This window comes from Pezoporus wallicus, unplaced genomic scaffold, assembly GCF_028554395.1.
Source record: "Pezoporus wallicus isolate ANWC-B61680 ecotype Strahan unplaced genomic scaffold, APGP_CSIRO_Pwel_v1 scaffold_7392, whole genome shotgun sequence".
Classification (NCBI taxonomy): Eukaryota; Metazoa; Chordata; class Aves; order Psittaciformes; family Psittacidae; genus Pezoporus; species Pezoporus wallicus.
Window position 1 is genome coordinate 3,904,782 of NW_026639923.1, and position 26,967 is coordinate 3,931,748.

The 26,967-nt window shown below is 37.1% G+C and overlaps 1 protein-coding gene across 1 annotated transcript in view; it reads right to left on the reverse strand.

Annotated features, from left to right (window-relative positions):
• Positions 1 to 26,967, reverse strand: part of TRRAP (transformation/transcription domain associated protein) — a 98,523-nt gene that overhangs the window by 20,185 nt on the left and 51,371 nt on the right. Inside the window, 18 exon segments of the mRNA XM_057416996.1 lie at positions 78 to 168; positions 2,634 to 2,798; positions 4,304 to 4,505; positions 7,257 to 7,357; positions 8,146 to 8,411; positions 8,662 to 8,857; positions 13,901 to 14,092; positions 19,538 to 19,673; positions 20,117 to 20,229; positions 20,634 to 20,771; positions 21,666 to 21,953; positions 22,230 to 22,349; positions 23,027 to 23,173; positions 23,533 to 23,712; positions 24,692 to 24,905; positions 25,784 to 25,905; positions 26,590 to 26,618; positions 26,621 to 26,791. Of these exon segments, the coding sequence (XP_057272979.1) occupies positions 78 to 168; positions 2,634 to 2,798; positions 4,304 to 4,505; positions 7,257 to 7,357; positions 8,146 to 8,411; positions 8,662 to 8,857; positions 13,901 to 14,092; positions 19,538 to 19,673; positions 20,117 to 20,229; positions 20,634 to 20,771; positions 21,666 to 21,953; positions 22,230 to 22,349; positions 23,027 to 23,173; positions 23,533 to 23,712; positions 24,692 to 24,905; positions 25,784 to 25,905; positions 26,590 to 26,618; positions 26,621 to 26,791 (2,871 nt within the window).

The following is a 26,967-nucleotide window of genomic DNA, read 5'->3' on the forward strand; positions in this document are numbered from 1 at the left end:
AGTACCCGTTTTCCCAGTAAAATCAGGTGAAACTCAAACCAGTAAGTTACAAAGAGCCCAAACATTATCAAGCTCACCGCTTTTGTAGCGTTCCCGTTGTTCTATCTTCAAGGTCAAATAGAGGGTTCTGATAGGGAAGTAGACAGCTTGGGGATAGACTCTTCCCACCTATTTGGAGATACACATATACATATTTCTCAGTTAAGGAAAACCGATTATAAATCAGCTCAACACATACAGATTCACTCTGTAAATGAGTGAAATTCGTAACTATCAGCTCCTTGGTTTAAAAAACAGCTTAGGGAAAACTAGGAAATCTTTAGGTTTCAGTAACAGAAACCTAAAAAGGATGAAACAATAACTCCCTATGCACACTGTTAAGGCATTACCTTATCAGGGCTTCCAGATCATATTGCCTAATAAACCTGGAAACAGACAGAGCACCAGCTGGGCCAGCTCAAAGATCTTACGTACATAATGGAAGAAAACCAGACACGATGACAGCAGTTAGTCTTTAAATTAGGCCACAATTCCCAGCAGGCCCTGTGACACTTGATAAGAAGGCCCATTAGAGAGCAACTTTACTCCACCTAATTATGGCACTTAACGTAATGGTATACCAATTTCACCCAAAAATAAAAGATTTTGTGGCTTCCATTAAAAAAAAAATAAACACAAAAGCCTAAAAAAACCCACAGCAAAACCTAGAGAGATCCTAACATTCAGCATCCCCTTTAAAATCTGTAGCTCTCAGTTATCTAGTAACTGAAAGTACCACCCACGATAGAGCACATCTTAAGACATGACTAGAGGCTTTTCCAGCCACAATTTTACTAAGTCATGGATTCTTTCTCCATCCAAGTGCGTATGGTAAGTGGTAGAAATTTTGCAATGGCATTTAACTGCTCAGTAACATGATATTTATGGCAGATTGCTATCCTGACACATATTCTTCATGATGCAATTCAAGAGTAAATTGTCTGAAGTGAGGTTTAGGTTCTAGTACGTTTTCAAACTAATAATTTTAAGTCAGTAACCCGTAAAATTTTGTACTTTTTACTTTATATTCCCTCTATGGACATTAAGTTTAAAGGCAAGATAAACAAAAACATCTGTGATATTTATGAACTCCAACTACAGTTAGACTTGTGAGTAGGCACTCACTTCTAAGAACTTTTGTACCCATGTCAACAAATAAAGAGTGTCTACAACTCACTGAAATAAGTTTCTTCTGTCAGCTTCAGAGGACAGCTGAGCACAGTATTGGTGTCAGATAATAGAAACCATATGCATCAGAGATTCTGCCTTAGCTACTGCGCTTTCTTAAACTGTTTGGATGCATGGTCCTTTCAAAGTTTCATTTTCATTTAACGTAGGGAAAGGGAAGGAAACATATGTATACAGATGGACAAACAAATTTATCTAGATTTGTGTATCAATGCACATACAAGCATACATGGACTTGTTCTCTCTCTACAAAAACTGACATTCTCGGAGCTTTGAAAGAAGAAAGATAAGGGATAGTGTAAAAGAAGTTGGCTATCACAGATTCATAGACTACCCTGAGCTGGAAGACAGCCACATGGATCATCAAGTCCGTACCTCAAAAATCAGCAACACTACTACTATGAGAAATTCAGCACAACAGTTGTCCTTTGCCAGTTTTCAAGGAACACTAGAGCATTGCACATAGAAGTGGCCTGGGGCACAGGCTATTGTAAGAGCTTCCTATGTTCACCTGCACAGTAATGAATGAACACCAAAATGCTTCCAGGTTGCACACAAACTAAAACAGAGCTGAAGTTAGACCATGAACAGTTAACATTCCTGAAAACACGATGTTTGAACCCTGTTCACAGTAGGCAATAACAAAACACCATCTAAAAGCACACCAACAGAAAGATGTCACTTCTCCTTTAGCCTACAGACACGCTTAAACTAGCTTTACACTGAGATACCGGTCTATGTTCTACTCTTAGATTCTGCCTCAGAGCAGACAGCAATAGGCAGTAAAATCTTGAAATTCCAAAGCAAGATTAATCAAAACTCACATCTGTCAGTTCAAAGGTACACATCCAGGAAGTCAGTTTCTTCATCTAACTCCCTAAACCTTACCCTTATTTGTCTAATCGTTTGTCATGCTAAACTTAAGTGGAAATTTACAAAGCCCTTTACAAAGGTAATGATTCCTGAGGGTGACAAAGCCTTGTTTTCTCAAAGTCAACGCTAGTAAAAACCAAAGCACTAATGAAATAGTTTGCGTTTTAGTTACTAAAAGCTAACAATTCTTTATCACTACTCCTACATTACAAGCACTTAACTACATATTTCTTAATGTGTTCTATAATGTTCATCACAAAGCTGCAGTAAACATGATTCCAGAGGGAAAGCTATAATGCCTCATGCACATATGGCACAAAATTTAACTGGATTTAATTTCATTAAGTAACACTTCATAATTTAAAATATTCTACTTACAGACAGAAATTACCATTTTTCCACTCATCAAGAGTTGCACACTAACGCATTTTTAAGGCCGGGTATTTTCTTATTTTGCTTTGAAAAACATGTGCATGTCATCTTGAAAACAGGTATTACAGACAATAAAAAAAAATCATTATTATCTTTTGTACCTGACTAATGAGGTTCAGAAGGAGTTTGCCCTCTGAGCCAACCAGGCATGTCAGCAGCTGTGGAATCCAGGCCAACCACTGAATGGGTGGGACACCGATACAGTACTTATCTACTGCATCTGCTAAGGTGTTCTTATCATCATCAAAACTCAGCAGCCAAAGAACCTAAAAGAGAATTTCAAGAGGACATCTCAGCACTTAAAAATCAAGACACAGCAATTATTATGTTGCACAAAACCCCACAGATATTTTACTAATAGTTTTTTTTCTCTTGGAAATAATATTTAAAGGATGAAATTTTTACATCCATTATCCCTAAACCTAAGTGTACTACTTGCTAAGAAACAAGACAGAAAATAGCAAAAGAGCATGACTGCATTCCACAGATTGTTTGGGTTTTGCTTTGCCGGTGGGTAGAAAATGAGGCATGTTTATAGAACCTAAAATATGCTATTCAAATAAATTAGCTTAAATGCAAGAACATGAGCATTTCTTTGGGTGTTTTTAATTATTTTAATGTCCACCCCAAGAATAATTTTTCTACAGTTTAATTTAAATGAAAATATATTAAGCACTGACTAAAAATCACTAACAGTTGTGCCACCAGAAAGGGAGAACAATAAACTCCAGAGTGGTATTGAGCCTACCTTTAATCTAAAAAGAAAAATATTTTCTGCATTTGTTTCCTGTTCAAAACAGATGGTCTCCCACAGTCTGTTACCATTTCTTACATTTTCTTCATGAGAGAGTTTAAATATCCCTAAACTGAGCTTGTTTTGGCTGAAATTTTGTTGTATTACGAGACAGAAAAGGCTTATTTGGAGTAATTTTCAATACTGACGTAAAAGTTAATATGAATTATCTATAGTAATGATAAACAGAAATAAAACTATGGTAGTTTTTAAAGGACCAAAGGATGCCTTTCTGCAAGTAAGAATGAGGATAATCAGGGGGTTGGAGCACCTCCCATATGAAGACAGGCTGAGAAAGCTGGGGCTCTTCAGCCTGGAGAAGAGAAGCTGCATAGAGACCTCACAGCAGCCTTCCAGTATCTGAAGGGGGCCTATAAGGATGCTGGGGAGGGACTCTTCATTAGGGACTGTAGTGAAAGGACAAGGGGTAACGGGTTAAAACTTAAACAGGGGAAGTTTACATTGGCTATAAAGAGGAAGTTCTTGCGAGGGTGGTGAGGCACTGGAATGGGTTGCCCAGGGAGGTTGTGAATGCTCCAACCCTGGCGGTGTTCAAGGCCAGGTTGGAGAGAGACTTGGGGGACATGGTTTAGTGTGAGGTGTCCCTGCCCATGGCAGGGGCCTTGGAACTGGATGATCTTAAGGTCCTTTCCAACCCTAACTATCCTATGATTCTATGATTCTGTAAGTATTTCACCACATTATATAGAACAAATGCTGGATGTAATTTGTCCCCTTTCTCCCACAAAACATTCCCTACCTAAATAAAAACCCAGATACCCCAGTGAAGTAGAAGAACCCAAGATGAGTTACATGCAGTGACCCAAGAGCAACCATATGCAGATTTTCTTCCTAAATTAAAGCCTTCTACTAGTAACTAGTACTTCTTTAATTGCACAAATCTGGGCAGTGAACATTATCCCAGCCTTTTTTGAAGGGGTGCAGTTCCAATTCTTTTTTTCAGCATCTAGATCTTACCTTTGCTAAGTACTTTCTTGATTTGCTCTCATTCTGATGACGACAGGCATGAAGGTAGCAAGTAATAGCAGAGACACCCAGGTGAAGCTGACGTTCTTTCACAAAGATATTCTCCAGGTAATCACCCCACATTGCCCATGCTTTCACGAGCACATCATGCATTTGCACAGCTGCAGAAAAAGCTTTGTTTGCTTCTTCAGACCTGCATAATGACAAGAAAGAGTATTAGTTTTATACTAACTAAAGGTTACTAAATTAGATACGACTCAGGTTTCTGCTAGGGTACTCAATTACTTTCTTAACGATATTTTTACATTAGGTTCTCTAGTAAGGTCCCTTTTGACATTTTTGTCTTGGCTTTTCTTAAAGTTCAGCACCTATAAAAGTAAATGCTTCATAACGGAAACACATTACAAGTATTTAAGATCTCTAGATATTCCCTGAAAAAAACCTAAAAAACTTCAGTGCATTACAACTGCAACCCAAGCAATGATATTGTGAGAAAGAAGAACGAATGATAACACAAGAAGAGCAGAAGCAAATGTATAAAAAGAAAAAGTGCTTCTCTGCTGAGCAAACAAGGAGTAGGAAAAAGCAAGATTGGAAGATGTTGCATTACCATTCTTTTCATCTTCCTTAACCATTCTCCCACCAAAGCCATGAAAGGATTTACAAATCAACATGATCTGGAAAAAGTCAGTTCCACATCCCCTCGCCTTTAGGATTTTATTTTTCATCAGGAAAAGTGAAGAAATATGAAGGTTAATCATGTGGTTCTTGGTAATAAAAAGATTATTTGTTTGATACTTCTGAAGTCTTCTCCAGGTTTCCTCAAGTGTTCCTAGTCCATGATTTGGCACAATTCATCCCAATACATAAACAGCCCTTAAATCCATGTAACTTTTCAGGCGTAACACTAAAGGATGAGAATACTACCACACACACTACTGAAATGAAGAACCTTTTAAAGCATTCCAAGATCCATTATTACTAGAAAGTGCTTCATTTCTGCCTTACAGAATGAACATTGAAATAAACCATACAAAAGTAATATAATGCTTGTCTGACTGATTTTTAGAAATTAACTGGAATATATTTTTTATATGAAAATATTAGCTTGGAGGATTATAGTGATAAATTAAAAAGACGAGCTATTGAGGCAAAACCATAAAAAGGAAAGCAACTTTGTTGAAGTTTCTATTATTTTCTATTTTATATTGTTACTGGCTTTCAGAGGCTTTCTGTACCCTAGATGGAGGTTCTGAAGTGAACTGCCTCAGCAGCAGCCTGATAGATGACTTTGTATCACTACCTCCCCTTTACAAAAAGGGGACTTTTCGGTAGGTTTTCTTTTCTCCTTCTCTCCAATTCATCATTCTTGACACCTGAGCTGACTTTTTAAAAATGGTTTCTATCACCTTGCTCAGCAAATGAACAGCGCAGGGAGACGCAAGAGCAAAGGTGACCTTTAACTTCCACTTGAGTTGACACACACGTAATCAGTTGTCACACATTCTCAGCTTCAATGCTGCCATTGGTCCTAACTGTAACCTTCCTAAATTCCTGACCTCAACCACAGTGCTAAAAATGCCTGTATGCTTTTGGATAAGGTTAAGAAACTGTTAGTACATCAGAACCATGTTTTAAACAGAAACCTTTATCCATTCTATCCTGAAAGCACAAATAGAGACAGTTTAACCGCCTTCTACTTTATCTGCATGAATTAAAAAAAAATTAAAAGATGAGGAGGAGGTGGGTCACACTTTCTTCTCTTTCACCTCAACTGGAACTAAGCATGCTTATGGCCATAAGAAAAGCCCACTACACTTTCCATCAAAGTAACTGCATTCTGCCTATTTAAAATTCTCTCTTGTAGCCACAGAAGAAGATATTCATCGTTTCCTGACTTGAAATGCTGTGGGAGGTTGCAGTGTACAGCTTAAAACATGATGGATTTCATTCTGTAAGTGTCCACAATTGTAGTGGCAAAGGAATTATTCCACCCATACACAACATGTAGCACTATTGCAATTATATACCATGCATACTAAAAGTTGTTGAAATCTGAAAGGTTTTTTTGGCATCATCAAATAAAATTTGATTGCTGAAATACCTGTTTACTGAATTAAAGAGAGATGTTCTTCAACGAATAAAATGCCTGACAGCACAAAGCAAATGTATTACAGAAGTAGATGGGTGAAAGCAAGGCTTGCACCTCAGTGTTTAATTGCTGCAATGCAAGATGTCTCCAAAGCACACCACATTAGTCTTTTCAATTCAATTATCTGAAATGAGTGTGGTACTGCCATATTGCTTCGCACACCAGATTTGTCTAAACACTTCAAACTATGCCACCACACATTTTCCTATGCCTTAACCAGTTGCAGCTATTGAAGGAATATATACAATGACAATGAAAGAGAAGTGACAGAAACAAAGAGGTAAGCTAATTTTGTTTGAGTAGCTGCAAGCTTATAGACTGATTTTTTTTCCTTGGTTTTATATATCATATTTACATTAAAAACATAATTAAAGCAACCTCCTTTGTCAACTACACTAAGACATCAGTTAGACATCAGTTTGCTAAGTACTCACATAACCAGAGAGGGAAAGTATTTAAAGCACGCATCTTACGCTGCAAAGCTCTGGACAAGCCTGTTCTCCCTGCCTCTTCCCTTCTCACCCCTTGAAATAGAAAACTTTTAAAAAATAACTAGTGCAATGTTTGCTCTAACTAGTTCTTTCCTACAACACTTAGAAGTATGAGCAGCCATTGCATCTTCAAGCTGCAATGAACTCTCACCTAAACGTTTACTTTCTTATACAGTTGTGACAAATTTTTAGGCTCGTATAAACATATGGAACAAGTTTCCTGCTCAAATATTGTGTTGAAATACTTCAGCTGCATTTTTCTCTGATGTGTGCTAGTGCCTCTTCCAGCCAACACACTTACTTGTTGATTTGTGCCAAGAACATTCCCTTCAATGCATAAAACTCAGCAGTCATCTCCTTGGTGAAATACTTCAGATTGGTTGATTCAATAACTTCGAGACCCTGTTAAATATATAAGCCTTAGTGAAAAAAGCCTTCTAAAATGAGAGGTTTCATTAAGATGAAAGTGCCATAAAACAAGAGCCAAAACATTCTCTTGAAATTTAAATAGCATGAGTTTCTAGTATTTAATTTTCATTTTAAAAAATCTGGACTGGCAACAATCTTAAGTTTCCACTGGCCTCTACAAAACTATTAGATGCTATAGACAACATTCATGAGGTGATGGGTTATATTTTCCATCTTGTTCTTTTTTTACGTTATATTATTATATATATTATGCTATATTACATTATACTTATAAGGTCCCAGCTTGCTGACCTTGTAATCATGTCAGTGGGATTTGGCTACAGTCACATTTTTTCCTTTCCTTTTAACACATTCCATTTCACTTCAGGTTGCCAGCCTCCATCGCTCATGAGGCAGACACTCAAAACTGACTTAGAGCTCCAGTTAGTCTTGCAACAGTGAAGTTTCTTCCTATTGCAAATAACATATTTTTCAAAGTCTTTTCCATTTATCTATCTTGTAAGATTTCAAAAAACGTATTTCCACTTTACTTTTATGCAGCTAATTTTTAATATAGTCACAGCATTCTGTTTAAAGAGGATAATGACTAGTTTAGACTAACAGCATTACTTAACAGTATAACACTCCATACAGGGGTTTAACACGGCCAATGAAGTTCAGACCCTCTTCTGTATACAGGCAGTTTATTTAAATCTATGTATCTGATGGCCCTTGTAATCCTCCAGGTCCCAACAACAACTTCAGAGATAGAGCTACCATACCTGCATACATTCATTTTTGCCCATGACTCCAGCCAGCTGAAGATAACATTTAACTTGCTGGCGAATCTTCTGAAAGCAGTCCACAATGGGCACAGTTGGAATGGTGTGAATGCGACTCAGTATATCCAGAGCTACGTTGACCAGCCCTTGTTTTCGAGCTATCTTTCCATACTGGATAATAGCCGATGCAGAAGCGTGAACCCCCAACATAGCATTATTGGAACTAGGATCATGCTGAGAACTGTTTTCATATGCAGTTACAATGGCTAGAAATAAAACATGAGATGTCTATCATTATAAATGAAATCATATATACAGCAATACATATGAAATTATGACTTCAGGTAATGAAACACTTAAATGGAAATTGAATAAAAACAAATACTTGGAAAAAAACAACATTCCTGTATGTTTAAATAACAAATGAAAAAAAAAAAAAAAATAACGAACTTATTTCAAACAATGTGTTGTCTGGAAAATTACATGATGAATGCATGCTGGACCAGGCAGTTTTACCCTGGTAATGATGCTGTCTCCACATGAAAATGCTGCTCCAGTGGGATAAATCATCTGACACAATAGGTAACCTGTTCCTCCAAGTCTTTACAACAGTCTTCATATCATGTAAGCTGTTGGTCCTCCCCAGATTAGTCGGTTGCAATCCTGCATTTATTTGGGCTGCTTCCTGAAGTTCAATTATCTGTTGTGCTGCCTAGAAAACATTAAACAATATAAGTATAAAAGATGATACAATGGCCAATTTCACTGTTAGAGAAAGGTCTCTATGAATGATGCCACCTTTAAACGACTAAGTAAAGATGAAATTATTTATGCTGGCTTAGTGACCTATCTATTAGCTGTTTAAAAGACCTATAACTAACCTAATCATCAACAAAATAGCAAAACAGTCAGTGAGTTTAACTAGTCCTTGATACTACTAGTCCTTGATAGCATTCAGATGAAAATTCCCTAATCCTCTATTTTGAACTGAAAATGCTTCACAAATTATTCTTCAAATAGCAGTGTTCTGCTTTTAAGAAGAAACAAGCCAAACCAACTAAAAACACACCAAAGGAGAGAGTTTACTTGAATCTACACTTTCTCTTCATCTCCACCCTTTTTCCCACACACATCTATATAGGACAACAGGTTAGAATTTAATTCTAGCACATAGGTTTGCACCTATATGTTGCACCAACTCTCATCATAGAAAAGCACAAGTAAATATATATGCAGTCTACTAAATACAAGAATAAAGTATAAATACTGACTTTAAACAAAAACTTTTAACAGAACTTAACTAGTATAAATTCCCTGCTCGTGCCCTGACTTCTTGACAGAAACTTGTCTCATAGAACGAATTACAGAACCAGGGAATGGTTTGGGTTGGAAGGCACCTTAAAGCTCATCCAGTTCCAACCTCCTGCCACAGGCAGTGACACCTTCCACTAGACCAGGTTGCTCCAAGCCCCGTCCAACCTGACCTTGAACACTGCCAGGGATGGGGCAGCCACAACCTCTCTGAGCAACCTGCTTCAATGCCTCACCTTTTAAAGCCATTCCCTCTTGTCTGATTACTACCTGCCCTTGTCCAAAGCCCCTCTCCATATTTCTTGTCAGTCCCTTTAGGCACTGGAAGCTGCTCTAAGGTCTCCCTGGAGCATTCTCTTCTCTAGGCTGAACAACTCCAACTCTCTCAGCCTGTCTTCATTTAACTCAAATGTACAGAAATACTATCTATGTGCTCCTGAAGGTGTTGTTTTAAGATACTCTGCAAAGACCTTGGCTTTGAGAAGTTACTTAAGTTTAGCATGGTTTTTCACTGACATCTCCTACCCTCAAATTAATAAGACGACCAAACAGAAGATGGCAGTAGTCTCAAACCTACTAAAGGCAGGAGATATTTTATTAAAACTTCAACAACCTGAAAAGGCCCACAAACGTTAATGGAATTTCATTACCTGCAGTACAATAAAACCAATGAAGTATTCTGTAAGCTACCACTTGGCAGATAACAGTTGTATTCATTGTTAATCAACCAACTAAGGTAACTGTTTGGGGGAGAGGGGGAAAAAAGGCAGTCCAAACTGACACAGTGAAATCTCTTGAAACAAAGTAAATTACACGAAGTATTATTTCCCTACAATCATCTCAGTATCAGCTCTCACAATAGCTTAACCTTCAGCCCACACCCATTCATCACATAAATTTAATTTTCTCATGGGTATTTAATCACATACTATCTGATATTAAAAAAAAAAAGTAATTACAGCAGTGCAAATTCACGCTCCATTTGTAACTCTGCCAGTCATGGACTAATTTACCATCTCTTCATGAGGGATATGTACATATTAGATTGTTTTAAAAGCTTGATTTAACTGATATCTGAAAGCATTTAAGTACTTTATTTAGCAATCCTAATCCTTTCATGATGCAGATGCTTCCATTCTTAGGGGAGGAAAGACTTCAAATACCAGTGAAAATTTAGCAGGAAGGAATTACTTTCATCAAGAAGATTTCTAGCCCTATTGTATGAGCTCAAACAAATGAAACATTGTACCTATTTGCTTGACAGCTTCCTCTTAATATGGAGAAAACTTCCATATTCATTCACTTTATTTGATGCATCAACTTATATTATACAAATTTGAAGGTATGGGCTGTTGCGGAAACTCTACCCACAAGTACAGTCATTTTAGTAGAGGTAACTTGGATTATGCAGGTTTAGTTACTTATGAATCACACCAGGCATGACACACAGGGTGAAACAACTAAATTACAAAAGCCAATCTATCAAACAGAACTCAGAAAGCAAGGTTCTCTGCATTTCTACAGATAAGGTTCATCCATAGTCCACGAATACACGTATCCCTGTTACGAGATCACATACAGTGCCCACTGATATTTCCAGAATTTCTCCCCTGGTGATGAAAAGTTCCCTCAACAATAACAAGTACTCATCTTCATCAGGTACATGTTTAGCAGGACACCTAAACGGGAACATAGCCTAAACAGAAAAAGAATGGCATGCTTTGTCCAGATCACATACAGAACACAATCCTGCCTCAGCCCCGCTTTCATGCTCTGGTTCATTTTCACACATGGTTATTTTCAACAAGTTGTTGGAAGCATCTCAAGGCCAAATCCTATTTTTTGAGGATGAATTTAGGTACCTACTTCCGTTCAATTATACTTGGCAATAACATCTACTCTAAAAAATTCTCTTACAGTTGCAAAATTCATTATTTACATAATTGAATCCAAGAGAAAGCAAAAAAGGTGTTGATATTTCACACATTTCAAAAGGAAAGAGAAGTCCATTTATGTTATGGTGTAGTATGTGCAAAAGTTGCAAAGGACACAAGTTATACATTTTGTCACCACGTAATACATGTTATTTCATCACAAAAATTAAACAGCATATTCTGTATTATCAGAGTTGTGCCAGCTGCTTCCCCAAAATATTTCCAGAGGAAAAAAGTGGTCTCAAGAGTTCATAAGGTCTTCCTGACAGGATTAGAAACAAGTACTTTTCCCTAATTTTCTAAGTGGACCATTTACAAGTAACATGTATGCCAAAGAGAAAGACTAAAAGCACAAGATTTAAAGACATCTTGTTTTGAAATTGAGTTATCAGTGTTGTGTGAGCAAAATAAAAGATTGCTCACAGCAAAAATAAAGATGTACTTGGTGTATGCACAGCATCATAAAACCAGTTTATGTTTAAATAAAGCTGGAAAGCAGTACATTCTTTACCTCATAATATTTAATGATTTGAGGGCTAAAATACGGCACACTAAAATAAGCACTAAGAACCTGTTTAGCAAAGATGAAAGAAAAGTAATCTTTTATTTTTCTTATTCCGAGCACACTCTTTTAGAGAAACATAAAATAGCATACTCCCTTTTGAGAGGAAAATGCTTTTATGATTCAGAAGCAGCTAACGAGCTCTACCTTCTAGAAATGCATGACAGAGTTAAGAAAAAAAGTCAAAAAACAGCACCAAAAATGTTAGCTTTGCCCATCCTCTGTGTACATACTGGGTTATCCAACTGGAAAGTTACTCATCCTTTGTAAGGCAAGGATTCAAGCATACACAGAAGAGTTTACTTGAACATCAGTGCTGTTAAAAGTCACGTGCAAGACACTGCCATAACTTAACCAGGAAGTATGAAACTCAAGTTACAAACTTCACCCCCTGTTTTAAATGCTCTTGACAAAGAATTAAGCCACTTAAGATTAGGTAACGCTCCACTTTTGTCAGGGCTTTTTTATTTGCTTCTGGGGGAGGTGTCGGGGGTTTTGTTTGTTTCTGAAGTTCTTGTAACCCCGAATTCATTAGCTGCCCCTCACTTCATTCTGGACAGGTCAGCTCACTGCTTCACCGACAGAATTCTGCCCCTACTTTAGGAGCCAGCTTCCCTCAAAACTTCATACTTGCTTTGTCCATTTTTCTCCAGAAACCATACAGATCTCTTTCAGATCACAAAGCAGGAAGGCCACAGGGCTCCATGCACTTTTGATCCAAGCAGTCCACTCCTCCACTTCAGCAAAAAGGCCCTTGACAGCGGTTACCATTGACTCAAATCTTCCAGCTGACCTATTCACACAAGTGCTCCACAGACTGGAATTAAAAATTAACCTTTCCAATCAGCGCAGCTAAATGTGGACTCTGTGCACCCACATGCAGACAAGGCACATTACTGAAATGCAGCCTTCTACTCAGACCAAAGATATTTTCTTTCCTGCAGCTAGTATCAGATTAGATGGGGGCAGCAGGTATCATTCTTCCCCACCCACAACATCTTTCAGTCTGTGAAGCAATGTGACTCACCATGGGAATTCTTTTTCCAATGTTATTACAACATTTTAATACAATGTTGAACAGAACCTGCCAAATGAGCTAGCTGCAATGCAAAGACCAATGCAAAAAGCTCTGAGTTAGTTCTATCTAATTAAATCCTCTCTCCAGCACAACTTTTGTACAATTAGCTCCCTGTCCAGTGAGAAATATCATGTACTTAAAGCCTAGATTCCTTCCCACTTTCTTCCCCCGATGCAAATCACAACACTCGGCAACATAATGTAGAAACTGCAAAGAAAGGTAAGGCTCACACTGGCCTGAACATACAGTATTTTCCCTCAAGCTGGTAGCGCTCACCCAAAAAGTCCCTCACTGACAACAGACTTTTACAGTGTCTGGTTCTTTCACCTTAATGCTAAGGCCACATGGATGTTCAGATCTTGCTTAGCCTGTTGAGAACGCTGATCCTCAAAGAAACAGCAGCAATTCTCAATACACTTGTCCCTTACTGAGGTAACTGTTCGTGCCCTGATTTAAAATGTAACAGTTTGAACTGAAAAGAACACTTAGGTTGTTTCAACATCTCTGCAAGTAACTTCATGCAATAATACACCCACCCAACATGGACCTCGCTTTAAAACCCACTGAATCTTCAAGACATCCAAGTACTGCATTGCATTATGCATTAAGCCACAAGAAAAACCTGAGCCATCTGCTCAATTTTTAAATAGCTACCTCTATATGCCACAAACAGAAGGAATTCAGGTAAAACTATAAAAACTTGAAAAGAAAGCCAAATGAAAATGCAAATTCTGCAACTTTTAACAAAAAAATACCATTACGAAAAATCAATCAATACTACACAGTGAGGTATTTTATGCTTATACTTACTAAAAGTTCTGAAACCTGCTACAGGAAAATAAATGGCAATAAAACCCGTTTCATTCTTACCTGGAGAAGGGGAGTATGGACATGCGAGACTACGTGAGGAAGCCTTCGCCATTCTCTAATGGCTAAACTACTCGCCATCTCCACCAGGCGCTCAATGAAGTTAAGCTGTTGCTCTTCTGGGTGGCAAATTGCTAAGTAACCTCTGTACATGTTCACTTTCCAGGCCATCTCTTTTGGACAACTCAACTCCACCTGTAATGAAAAGGAAAAAAGTCTAGTGAGGACCATTCATACTCAAAAAGCCTTCTTAAGTAGATGCTTGGTTTTATTTTTTATGAAAATTAGCTCATTTTCTTAAAATATCAGACTAAAATATCACGATTTTTGGCATTAGTGGAGTTTCAGCTCTCTTAAAGTTATTGGCAAGGGCAGACGAGCAAATAAATTGCCAATTCAGCACTAGAGCAGAAGTGCCTGAGTACAACCCGCTGTTAGGGTATTTTTACCCTGACAACTGCAGTGCAGCTCAGACAGCTGAGTAAGCTGAAAGCAGTCTTGCAACAGAAGCATGAAGCTCACTGCAAACCAATTCACCCTGGATAAAGAAAAAAGGTGATCCTCAGCAGATAACATACACTACCTCTGAAATGCTTCAGGGACTCCAGCACAAGTAATGTCAACTTCTCACTTAAAAGGATCCCATCCCTGTATGTCAGCACATTATGCTAGCATTATACTTCCTAACTGCCCGCTCTAGGACATTACTAAGCCTGTGAGAATAAACAGTTGATAACTAGGGAAGTAACTAACCTCCCATTTCTGTCAATGTGATCTCCGAGTACAGGGGCAAAGTCAGGTCAATAATCTTAACAATCATTTTAAACCATTCTCTTGAAGTCCTGGAAGAGCAGAAATATGGCAACTAAAAATAGCAAAGTACCTGAACTGTCCTGCAAGGAAACTCTGTGAGTATTTTACAGTAAACTTGTACTTGTCACTAGCTGACACTGCAGGCTTTCAATTTTGAACTTTTCACTTTTCTTTCTTCCACTTTATATCAAACCCTTTATGTTTTGATATGCAACACACAAATCCTTCTGCATTATCTTCTTGTTGATATACTGCATCTTAACCACTACAATTGTTATTTCTGTTATCCTCAACTGACTTTCATGCCTGAACCAGCAACAAGAAACTGCCAGGTAGCAACCTTACACTTACACAGTGAAAATAATCTTTCTTTATTGCATTATCTACTGGATCATTAAACACAAAGGCAATGTGAGCAAATGGAAATGAGACTCAGGTCCTATCAAAGGCCACTCGCTGTTTTAATAGCTCAGCTTTAATAGGTAGATTATTAGAAGTGTTTCACAAAGATTTACAAAAACTGATACTATTTGCCATGCTTTCTGACCTCTTTTGTGAATCAGCCATGGAACCTGGCAAAACCAGCTACATTACAGAATAGCAGTAAAATTGGAGTAGTGAGTATAGCAGCATAGAATCAATTATTCTTTCACAACCTAATTATTTATGCAAACGTGTCCTGACACTTTGACAAGATTCTGAGTAGAGCCACAAAAGCTCCATTTATGGCTTCAGCAGCATCTTCTCCTTCGTAGTTTAGCAAATGTCTCATTACTGAAAATATCTCATTTAATACAACTGCAGCTAAAGCATATCAGCAGTTATCTGCGGTTGTCATTTCCACTCAGCCTGCAAATCTCCAAAACTAGAACCTGTCAGCCATGATCTATTTCATCCTGTTTGAACTGAAGGTTTATAACATACTGTACAATACAGTTCTTATATTAAGCATTAAAGTTTTTTCAAATAATAATATTTCTATAATTAGACACTGAAGTTGCATAAATAGGGCACAAAATACTAATTGCTGTAAAAACAAAAGAAGCTAATTAAAATGTAAATATAACCTATAAGATAATTTTTGTCACATATACAGCTTGCTACTTACATATCGGGCTTCTCATGGGATGATAAAAGATAAAATCCATCTTTAGAAACACTCATTTAATTCAAACCATCAGTACTACAAATATGGAACAAATCTATTTCAAATGTTATAGTAGTTTGACACCCTTAATTTAGGTTCCATCAAAGGATGCTACCTTTAATTAACTGAGCAACTTTTATTGTTCTCATAATTTAGCCTCTAAGGCAAAACATACTGATGCATCCCCCTATTTTCCCTTCTGACAAAAGTGTTACAGCAGAATAAACATACTACATTTAGAAAACATAACAGCATGATTTTTGAGAAAGTACGACACACACAACTCTACATATTTATCATGCAAGACTATGTTGTCACAATTAAGCTGCTTGGTTATTCTGTATATGTGAACTTAGTGCTGCAAGATACTGGAATTAAAGGATGCTCAGCATTTTTCATAATCATGTTTTCTCTTTTGCAATTTGACATGTAATACTATTAACTGGTAGGTATTGGTTCAACACTTAAACACTACTGATAAAACAATAAAACAATAAACCCCAATTAAGTGAGGGACTAATTCTCCTGACTCTCTCAAATACAAAACCCACCACTGCCTAAGGCTCTACTCAGAGCTTTGTTAGTAACATTCTATTGTAAATATCGAGTTCACCACCTTTTTCCGAACTCTGACATCTTTAGGAGAGTAATTCCAGTAACATCACACTACATAGCAACCGTGCAATGAAGATCAGCAAGCTTATTTCCACTTCTGATTTAATGCAATATTCTTGCAATTTGCTCTCAGATAAAAACACCTACCTACATATTTTCCATTGCACCTTTTCAGAAAGTGAGGGTGTCATTTACAGCATGTCTGCCATGCCATTTAAACGTGATTCACACAATAAAAATGTTTATGAACACTTGGAAAGAACAAAAGATCTTCCAGATTTAAATCTTACACAGTGTTATTTTCTGCCAGTAGTGTATCACCCACCTTCAAACTGTTCTGTAACAGCCAAAACTTTACAGAGCATTCATTCATCAAGCACACTGATAGCAGAGAACACAGTCTCATGAGTGAAACCCAGGAAAGGACAAAGGGAAGGTTAAATGTTTTAGCAGTGCATGCTGTTCAGCAAAATGAATTACAAGCAGAACACAATAATGAACTCCGTAACGAATCAGGAAGGTCAATAGCGGGGAAGTACAAACAATACATATTATTCATTACCAGCTGAAGATGGTAACAACCTCACTTGCCATACACAAGTTCTTTAGCTCTAAACAAAGAGGTTAAGTACTGCACTGGCTTCTAAAACAACACGTAACACATAGGGCACATCTATGCTACTTCAGATGAAGAATATGTCCAGAAAGGCTGAAGCATCTCAGTTCTTAAAGATACTAAAACTCTATTAGACAAGGCAACCTGATCTACTTGGGCTCTGCTCTGAATGAAGCAATGGAGCAGATGCAATCCAGAAATCCCTTCCAACTCAAGCTATTGTATGGTTCTCTAAACTTGACATTAAGCTATAAAAGCACAATCATTGAGGCATTAAGCTTCCATAAAAACCTTGGGACATCAGAAAATTCCAAACTCAAATTTTCTGATTCCTCAGAATATCAAATAAGGAATTTAAAGGAAACAATTCCTACTGGCAGTGCTATCTCAAGACCTCAGCACTCTGTCACAAACATATACATATATATAAGTCCCTACAATTGTTATGATATTTACTTCAAACAAATTGTCACAATTTGAGAGGAGATGAAAATGATTTTTAGCTTTTTTCAGTGAAGACTGCAGATTTAAACAGTGTCACTTCACAAAAATCTACTTTCTCTTATAAGTGGTCTCAGTATTTTTACTTGCATGCTTTCTAGCATAAAGATTATACATACAAAAATTTGGTTGGGGAATGCATTTGAACATCACTCATCTAGAAGGTAAGTATGACCTTGGGCTTACTCATTATGATTCTATTTATTTTATGGTCTACTTTTACAGAATAAAAGTATTTATTCACCAAAAAAACATTTATTCTGTAACCTTGGTGATCTAGTGGAAGGTGCCCCTGCCATGGCACAGAGGTTGTAACTAGGTGATCTTTAAGGTCCCTTCCAACCCAAACCATTCTATGATTCTATGGTCCTCGTTTAAATCCAATCCCCATCTCTCTTTGTGTCAATCAACTCAAACACTATCCCTGACACAGCCTGCAATATTCAATGCCTCTCTCCTGTCTATCAAGTTCTTTACACCTTCCCAAAGGAAAGCACTTCAGCTTCTTGCTTCAGTCTATTTACCCAGTTATCCCTGCCACTCCTAGTCCGATTTCTGCTTCCCCAGCCTTCTTCATCCTCACCCCATACTCATCTCATTGATTCCCAATCTCAGGCTCATTGCCTGAGGCTCCTTATCCAGTCTTCTTGTCCCTCATCTCTCATTAGATCTTTGCTTTCCAGTTTTGACCACACTGGCTCCAACCTCTGGTGCTCCCAAGATATTTTAATATTATATGTAATGGATATATTGCAAAATAAAATGAGTCCTATATTGAATGGAATTAAAGTAGACTCAAAGTGAGAATAAAGCTAGAAATCTAATTAGCTAATTTGCTGTAATAAAGTATTTCAGTACTTACAAAGAAAGCAAAAGAAGACACATAAAGAAAGCAATCCCCAGGCACTACAGAAAAGCATAGCTACTGAAAGAACAAAAACCTTCTACTATGCCTCTGCTAAGCAAGACTATAAGGCCTAAGGAACAAGAAAACCAGCATGTGCCAAGTAAGTAATCGTAATACATTTCCCACCACATGAAAACAACTTTAAATTTCTCACTGTCTTCATCAAAACACTAATAACCACTGGTATAATCTGCAGTGTACACAAGCCTCATCCAGTAAACACCAAACCTGAGATTTCGTGTTGCATTTTCAGGGATTTTTTTTTAACACAGATCCTGAAATGCAGCTGTACAAATATTCCTCAGATACACTAAAGTATTTAATGTAAACCAAACCTAACTGACAAGTCCTAAACTGTCACATTTTCATACATATTTTAATACCCCTTCATGTGTAGTGGAGATGAATACAACAAATTATGTTTAGTGGTTTTACGCTTGGGCAGTAGAAGTTGAGAAAGCTTTGGCTTTGCCTTTCAGGTACTAAAAGAAACAAAACCAGGGGCAATAGCTTTTTGCTCTTTTAAACCTGGACATATGGTTGTGTTGTCCACAGGCAGGGAGATGATAACAGATGTATTTGCATACTTTATTCCATTTTACAAAATGAATATTTGTTCCTGTAAAGGTGTAAAATACAAAAAGTTGTCCCTCTCCAACACTGTATTATTTTAAATAATACCATATACTTGCAAGGGTTCCATTTTAAGTTTCTCCACATATCTCTGATGGCACACACTCTGAAAGGCATTTGTTCCTTTTCAATGATGCATGACTATGCACCTTGCCTTTCACCTGCCCTGGCCACATTACTTACATACATTGCAGCTTTATAAACAGATAAAAAAAAGGAACCAAGTTTGTCTGTTGAAATAACATGCTTCATTGCCAAAATACCCAGCTGTGAGCTGGGATATCAAAGAAAACTTCCCAAGAGCAGTTCACCGTGTCTGTGAAATGAACTGTAGTGCTGACTTATCAGAAATGCAATCAGTAAAATGAAGAAATAAATGAAACATTAGCACAGAAAGCCTACACTCACCTGCACCAAAGCCTCCTTCATAGCAGTCCAGTTTGAGACTCTCCATGCACACTCCAGTACGAGGTAAGGATTGATATGACCTTTTGACTGGCCATATTCTGTCAGAGGTTCCCATTGGTTCAGTTCTTTTGAGCAACTAAGAAAATCAGAACTATTGTCAATTTGCTTACCAAAACCTTCCATAAAAGTGACTGTAAATGTTGTGTATCAGAATATTATCTGCATATTTGTTTGTCTATGAACAGCTCTGCAACCACTGCAAAAGTTTCATCCAGATAGGATGGTTTTTTTAATTATTTATTTATTACCAGTTATAACACAGAAATCTGTGAAGTGGGAAGAGCTGCATTTTGTGTCTCCCAGAACAACCATTGTAAAAAGGAAAAGCAAACTTTAACTCCAGTCTGTTTCTATCAACAGTATGTTATGTGTTTACAACACTCCAGGCATATCACTTTCCCCTGTATCTTAGCTAAATCCTGCGCTAAATTCATTCTCATAACTAATGCTTTAAACCAGCAGGGTATTTTACTTCTATTGCAGGGCAAAAATGCTTCTACATTAGCTTTTAAGTCTCACCGAATCCAGTGGTCTTCCCAGAGCTGATACTCAGGAAAGATTGAAGGAGAAGCATTGTTCCGTTCATGTTCTTTCTTTGCCTTTTCCATTGCTTTTTCGTAAGTTTCCTGAGCCTAAATAGAGATCAAACCATTTTATGTTTTACAACTGCTATATACACATTAACTCAACATTCTTTTCCTTATAAAAAAGTTATGATAAAATGTCTATGAATTCTAAGTTAAATAAATAAATAAATAGATGAAAGTGAAGAGTGATGTGTGTTAACTCATTTCTGAATATAGTTATTTTTTGGCAGCTTTACAAATGTCATGAAAACCTGATGGATGTGCTCAAAAATCTCACCTTATCTAGGTATTACATGACATTAAACTACCACTTTAGCCAGTAGAGAAGCTGTGGCACTTTCCATTTTAGAAGACTGAAGCTATTTATTAATACGCAGAATATTTTCCTGCTGACCAGAATCATCCTGACAGTAGACGTACTCAAATCATTTTTAATATCAAGAGTGTACCTGTTCAAAAAAGCCATGTTGTTCATAGGCAATAGCTGTTGCTGTCTCTGGGAATTTACAGCGTTTCTGCCATAGTCCTGCCCACATATCCTCTTCTTGTAACAAAGAGTAGAGCTCAGCAAGGGAATCCAGTATTTCCTAGGATGTTAAGCACACACATTTCTCCATAGTCAAGCTGTTCTTATAAAGCACAGTAGATAGCAAACCCGTATGTTCTACACTGAGGCAAACTGAGAAAGATATGTAAACAGAGAAGTGTTCATATAAACTCTTTTTAAACTCTAGAAGACAAGCAACTAGTAATGACCAAGTACCGAGAACAACTCCACTGCATTACAAGACCAAAAAACCCTCAAAAGACCAAAAAACACTATTGCTTCACTACAGTTTGCACACTGATACTTCCTGATCTTCCCTGATATATCAGATCAAACCATAGAGAACAAAATTGTTTAACAAGCCAACAGCTCAGTCTTTAATGTAAAAAGAATCTAATACTTAGCTTCCTCAGCTGATCGCAAACATGCCCAGGTAGATCTTAACTACCTGACAGACTACAACAGCACCTGTTTACAGGGAACTCCATTTTTGGGGGTAGCAATTCGTTAGAGGAGAAAAGGAGTCTTAGGGGAGATCTTATTGCTCGCTACAACTACCTGAAAGGAGGATGTAGCAATGTGGGTGTTGCTCTCTCTTCAAAAGTAATAAGCAATAGGACAAGAGAAAGAGGCCTCAAATTGTGCCAGGGGAGGTTTAGACTGGAAAACATTCCTCAGTGAAAACGATGTCAAGCTTTGGAACAGGCTGCTGAAGTGGTGGAGACACCACCCCTGGAGATATTTAAAAGCTGTGTAGATGTAGTGCTTAGGGATATGTTTTAGTGGTGGACTTGGCATTGTTAGGTTTATGACTGGACTCAATAACTTTAAGGGTCTTTCCCAAGTTAAATGATTCTGTGATACTATCGTACTATACTGTCATTGTGTGTTTCTCTTCATATTTCATAAGGTATTTCCATTAATATAACACTACCTGTTGAGGAGGAGTTATGCTTTCCTGCTCATAAAATTCTGTTGTCTGCTTAGGCTTAATTTGTAGACTCAGTCCTTTTTCAAAGGCTTGATGTTCCAGCATCAGTGTAGAACGAAACCAGAGATTGTGAGTTTTACCCAAGTATTTCAGGACACAAGGTCTGATGGGAATGGGAGGAACACACTGTGACATTGCTTCCACAAAGCAATTCAGTGCACTTGGCTGGCAATCTCGCTGTACTTGATGGCTACCACTGCACAAGAACGGGCTTATTTCACCTGCTAGAGCCTAGAACAAAAAACATAAGAATAGTTATTTGCTCATTCAGATTCTTCAATTAGAGAATTTCGATTTAAAATCACATTAATACAGGAAACAGTCATTTCATAAGGGTATTCCTCTTTGTAAGCTGAAGGACCCTATTCCATTCAAAAGATTCACTAGCCACAAAGAATGGCAAACTTCTCAAAGCAAGTGAACAAGTCACTATGCCATCATACAAATACTTTTTTTCTTGAAACACCAGTCAAAGAGGAATTTATAAGTGAAGAGAGAGATACTCACATGTTGTTGTCTGTCAGACAAGATTTTCCAAAGTCGAGAAAAAAGCTGTATCCAAGTCTTCTCTGCTAACGGTGTGGAAATATGACATAACTGGACAAAGGCACTCAGCAACGCTCCAGTCTAGGAACAAAGAGAAAGAAATGGATACAAATGAGAAAAATACAATTTATAGAAAAAAGTAGTACGCAGTTATACAGTTGTTTAAGCAGTAAAGCAAATGCCTTTTCCAACCAATGCATCAAAAAGACATTTCCTTCAGTGATACAGATTACTGTAGCAAGAACTTAATCCTATTTTCATGTTGATCAAGGCTCTGATTCATTACTCTTACTATTAATAAAAAAAAATAGAAGGAAAAAGGAAAGAAGTTGATGACTGGTAAAGTTAATTGGATAGAGCTGTTATGGCAGTACTATTTCAACATAGCTGTCAGCTAAAATTAGTTTCTTTGAAATTATTTAAACATAAGATGCTGATACACTTTTCTGATCCTATACCCTGTCTTTGCCACCACTGTTTTCTTAACTGAACAGTTAAAATATACTTACAGGTGGAGAAGGATGCAATTTAACTTTGTAGAAAAGTAATAAAGTAAAAACTAGCAATTAAGTGAAGACTTAAGAATTTTTTATTCTACACAAGAAATTACATCAGCTTATAAGAGATGCCTACATTAAAAATAAAGTCAGCTAAAAAAAAACAGAAATGTCAGATAAGGGGAAAAAAAGGCATGTCAGGTCAGGCTGAAGATTTCAGTATTAAAGGGATTTGTCAGGAAGCCGACAACCCGTACCAACCTTCACTTCTCGAAGAGAGTCAAGGAATTTGTCATGCCGGTTGGTCAACATGTGCAGCTGATTGCCGATGTCCTTCTCAGAAAGTTCCTTAGTTTTAGGTGTACTGGTCTGATCTCCTGGAGCCAATTCAATGTCTATTTCAACATCCTATGCAGAAGCAAACAACACAAAGCATGCTGACATTTTCTATGTACTTCTGCTTTTTCCCCCCATACAAATATAAAATGCCCTTCCAAACAACTTATTTCAGGTCTCACTGTTTCTGCTTGTTCTTTAGGTTCAAATATGTAACTGCTAGAGTACTATGGTAAAGAAAAGGCTAAACAAATGAGTGCAAGTTCTGAGAAACCCATGCATGGTTAAAACACAGTGTATTAAACACAAGATACACTGCACAATCTGTGCACGTCATCTTCAAGTCATATTCTCCAAACTTACACAATGAGAAACTATGGCGAGCAATATTACATAAATAAGATCTGTCTACAGTATTTTGTCTAAGTTACCTCTTCTTTGGATTCACTGTTTTCTCTTTCACGAGGCTCTTGTTTGACATGAGTTACCATGGCAAATGCTGCTCTATCGTGACTGTCAGCAAGGTTGATAACATTGGTGATGGAGGGCAGCATAGCACCCTGACAGCTTGTCCCAATTGTAGTATTCCTCTCACACACTGCTAACAGGAGCTAAGACATTCAAAAGCAAATATATGTTTTACTGTATTATTTCAAGGAAAACATTACTACAATTTAATATCAACAAGATAAAAGTTGCTATAATGTTTAAAGCCTATTTATTACCTTTATTCATTAAATACATTAAGATATTTTCATCTTAAACTCATTACGTTTTGCCTCCACTTCGAAGTTCACGACTGTACTTTCAAGAACATTTTTCAAGCCTCTCCTGAAAATGCTGAAGAAATAGGAACCTTTTATGCCTAAATTACGTATTTTGTGCTTTTTGACATGTATATTTAGTGCCCTCAAATCAGCTAACGTATATAGACTCTCACCATTAACATGGAAGTGCTCCCAAAAACAGGTAAGGGGGTAAAAAAAAAATCAAGCAATGCTGTTCTTTATCTGTCTGGAAGGAGCTCTAATACCTTTAAGAGTACAAGGTTATCCTCACAGTCACTTTAAGCCCATGCTTTAACATGCAAACTGTTCCAAAAATAAAAATAAAAAGGCAGTTTGGCCGCATCTTGTTTTAAATAAACCAAATCAAAGCGCAATTCCGTTTCAGTGCTAATCCCACCTAACAGTTATCGTATCACCAGAACAGACTCTCTGGCCTTAACAGTTTTCTTGAAAACATCTACTATGACAATTCTTTTATTTTTTTTTATAAATGCCACCATTTAAGAGATGGGTTTTCTTAAAGAAGTATTAACCTGGTCATTACTCTTTTCACAGAGAAAATAGATTTTAAAGGTCGATAATAAAGCCACTTTAAAAGTATCACCATTTCATGGTCTAGACATTGTGTTTATTTTTAAGCACCACAGGAAGTATCTGAGGCAGTAGACTTAATATTTTTAGCTTTGATACAGATAATACATACCACAAGCAATGCTGCATAATGCTTTTACACCCAACCAAGAAAAATAAGGAATAAAACATACTTCTCAAATTATATTACCAACGCAAATAATTTCCCCACCTCGATGCACTGTTTGATCCAAAAGTGGTTTCCCATTGCTTCCCAGTTTTGAGAACAGGTCACATAAAGGAGGCGCTCATAAACACGCCGCTTCATGGAATTGTCAAAGACCTCAAAAAATTTGGCTCGGATGAGTGGCTGGGCACAACGCAAACCCGAGAGAAACGCTGGCTCCAGTTTAGCAGTAAGTTCACTGCCAGAAAGATTCTCATCCCTAAAATGATAAAGATGATATGACAGAGACATTACAAAGAGAAACCTTCTATGTTTTGCAGATGAAATACTAAAAATCAATAGAGGTGATACTCTGTAGGAGCCCACATGGTGTTGCAGACATACAGGTGTGGCATTTTGAAAGACACAGCAATGAAAATACTGCTGCTTCCTAGAAAACTACCCTAGAACTATGATAAAAACTCTTTCAGGATAAAACTGTATTATAATTATGAAACACTTTCAGCCACATCTGTATCCTGTTTGAAATGACACATGATATTCATTGATAACAAACTTCTGATCACCATGTCCACACTAGGGGTTTGCACAATTACCCAGCAAACAGAACAGCAGCAAAGAGTGATTCAAAATAATGTGAATCATCAGCACAAAATTAAATCCCTGGCACTTGTTGATAATTAATTATTTCATTGCATTTCAAATCCTGCCAGTTTAGCTCTAGCAAAGTAACTCTCCTGCAAGTGCAATGTACAACAAATTTTTGACAAAAAAAAAACCCAAATCTTTATACCATATGGATGTGAAAAGAGAGATTTCAGCTATCACCATAATGTTTAGAATGCAACCAGCTACGAAGACACCCGGTTGTCTTGGGAAAGGACTAGGTTGTGACAGTGGGAATATTTTAGTGGAGTCAAAACAGAAATCCTTTCAAAGAACTTCCATTTTCAAACTGTCTTTTAAACACATTCTGTGGTCACAGTGAAATCAAATGATTTTGCATTTTAGGAAAAAAGAAAAAAAATACTAATCACTTAACTCAAACCTAAAAGATTGATGCTATGTTATAAAGGTCATATATGATACAAATTATGAACCAATAAGTTGCAATAAATGATTAATTGCTGTAATTACCTATAGACATAGTTAACAAGGTCTAAAAACTGGGCATTTAATTCAAGGTCTTCTGGAAAACGCTTTTCAATGTAAGTCATCATTTTCACTAGTAAAATGGACTTCTCCCGGAGAGTAGGTGTCTGTGTTAAAAGAAGACATGATTAATTTTGTCACTTCATCTTAAAACATGCAGAGTACCGGCACATTCAAAGTACACCTCAGCCATCCTTTATGTCACTCTTTTACTTCTAAAGTACTGAAAAACAGCTTGGTAGAAGGTCATAGTTCTTGAAAAATAACTCAAGCATTTACCCTTCTAATATATGCTACAGAGTTTTAAAATCGTGACTAAAACCAGGCTCGAGTTGTTCAATGATTACAAAAATCTAACTTCAATTTTTAAAAGTGCACGTCCTTTTATAGAGCACTAGACTCTCAAGTACTCAACTCTAACAGAAAATACAGCAAATTGAGGAGGCCACAAAACGTTAGAGAAATAACATGATTTAAACCAGCATTAGTCATTCTCCTCCTGAAGAACCTATCCTAGTTAATGTGAAAGAGTTTAAAACTTTTACTTTGAAACAAGTTCTTAGCAAAACGGCACTTCAGATCACACACTGAATATAAGCCTAAAAAGCTAGGCATCTTTCACTCCATTTACTTCCACAGTGGATGCAAAATATTCCAAACCTCATGAAGGGCATCTTAACATATATAACAGATCCTTTACAAACCTCACTGTCAAAACCTGAAAATTATAACACTGACTTACAATTACGTAGCATTTGAGAGCAATAATGATTTCTATAGTCTTAATTTACCTGATTAGCTGCCATCGGGGAATTGTTTTCACCCACTCTTCCACTATTTTTACCACTGCACGAAGAATTTTGGCATCAGTAGATTTTTCAATGAGAGATGTTAGAATAGCTTGTATAAAATTTTTCCTCATTTCCATGCTCATCACAGCCAGGCGAGTTTTCACGAGATCCAGGCTTAGCATTACTAGCTCACTTGTACCTGCTATGGATGCAAATAAAGGATTAGAATTGGGTATACTCCTATAAAACACCTAATAAAATACTCTCAAGATGAGCTACTGTAATTTTAAAAATAGTAATGACAATATCTGGAAATAGATCCCTGGAAATAATGTTTCAGAATTACTACTTTCCATTCATAAATAACTCACACTCCTT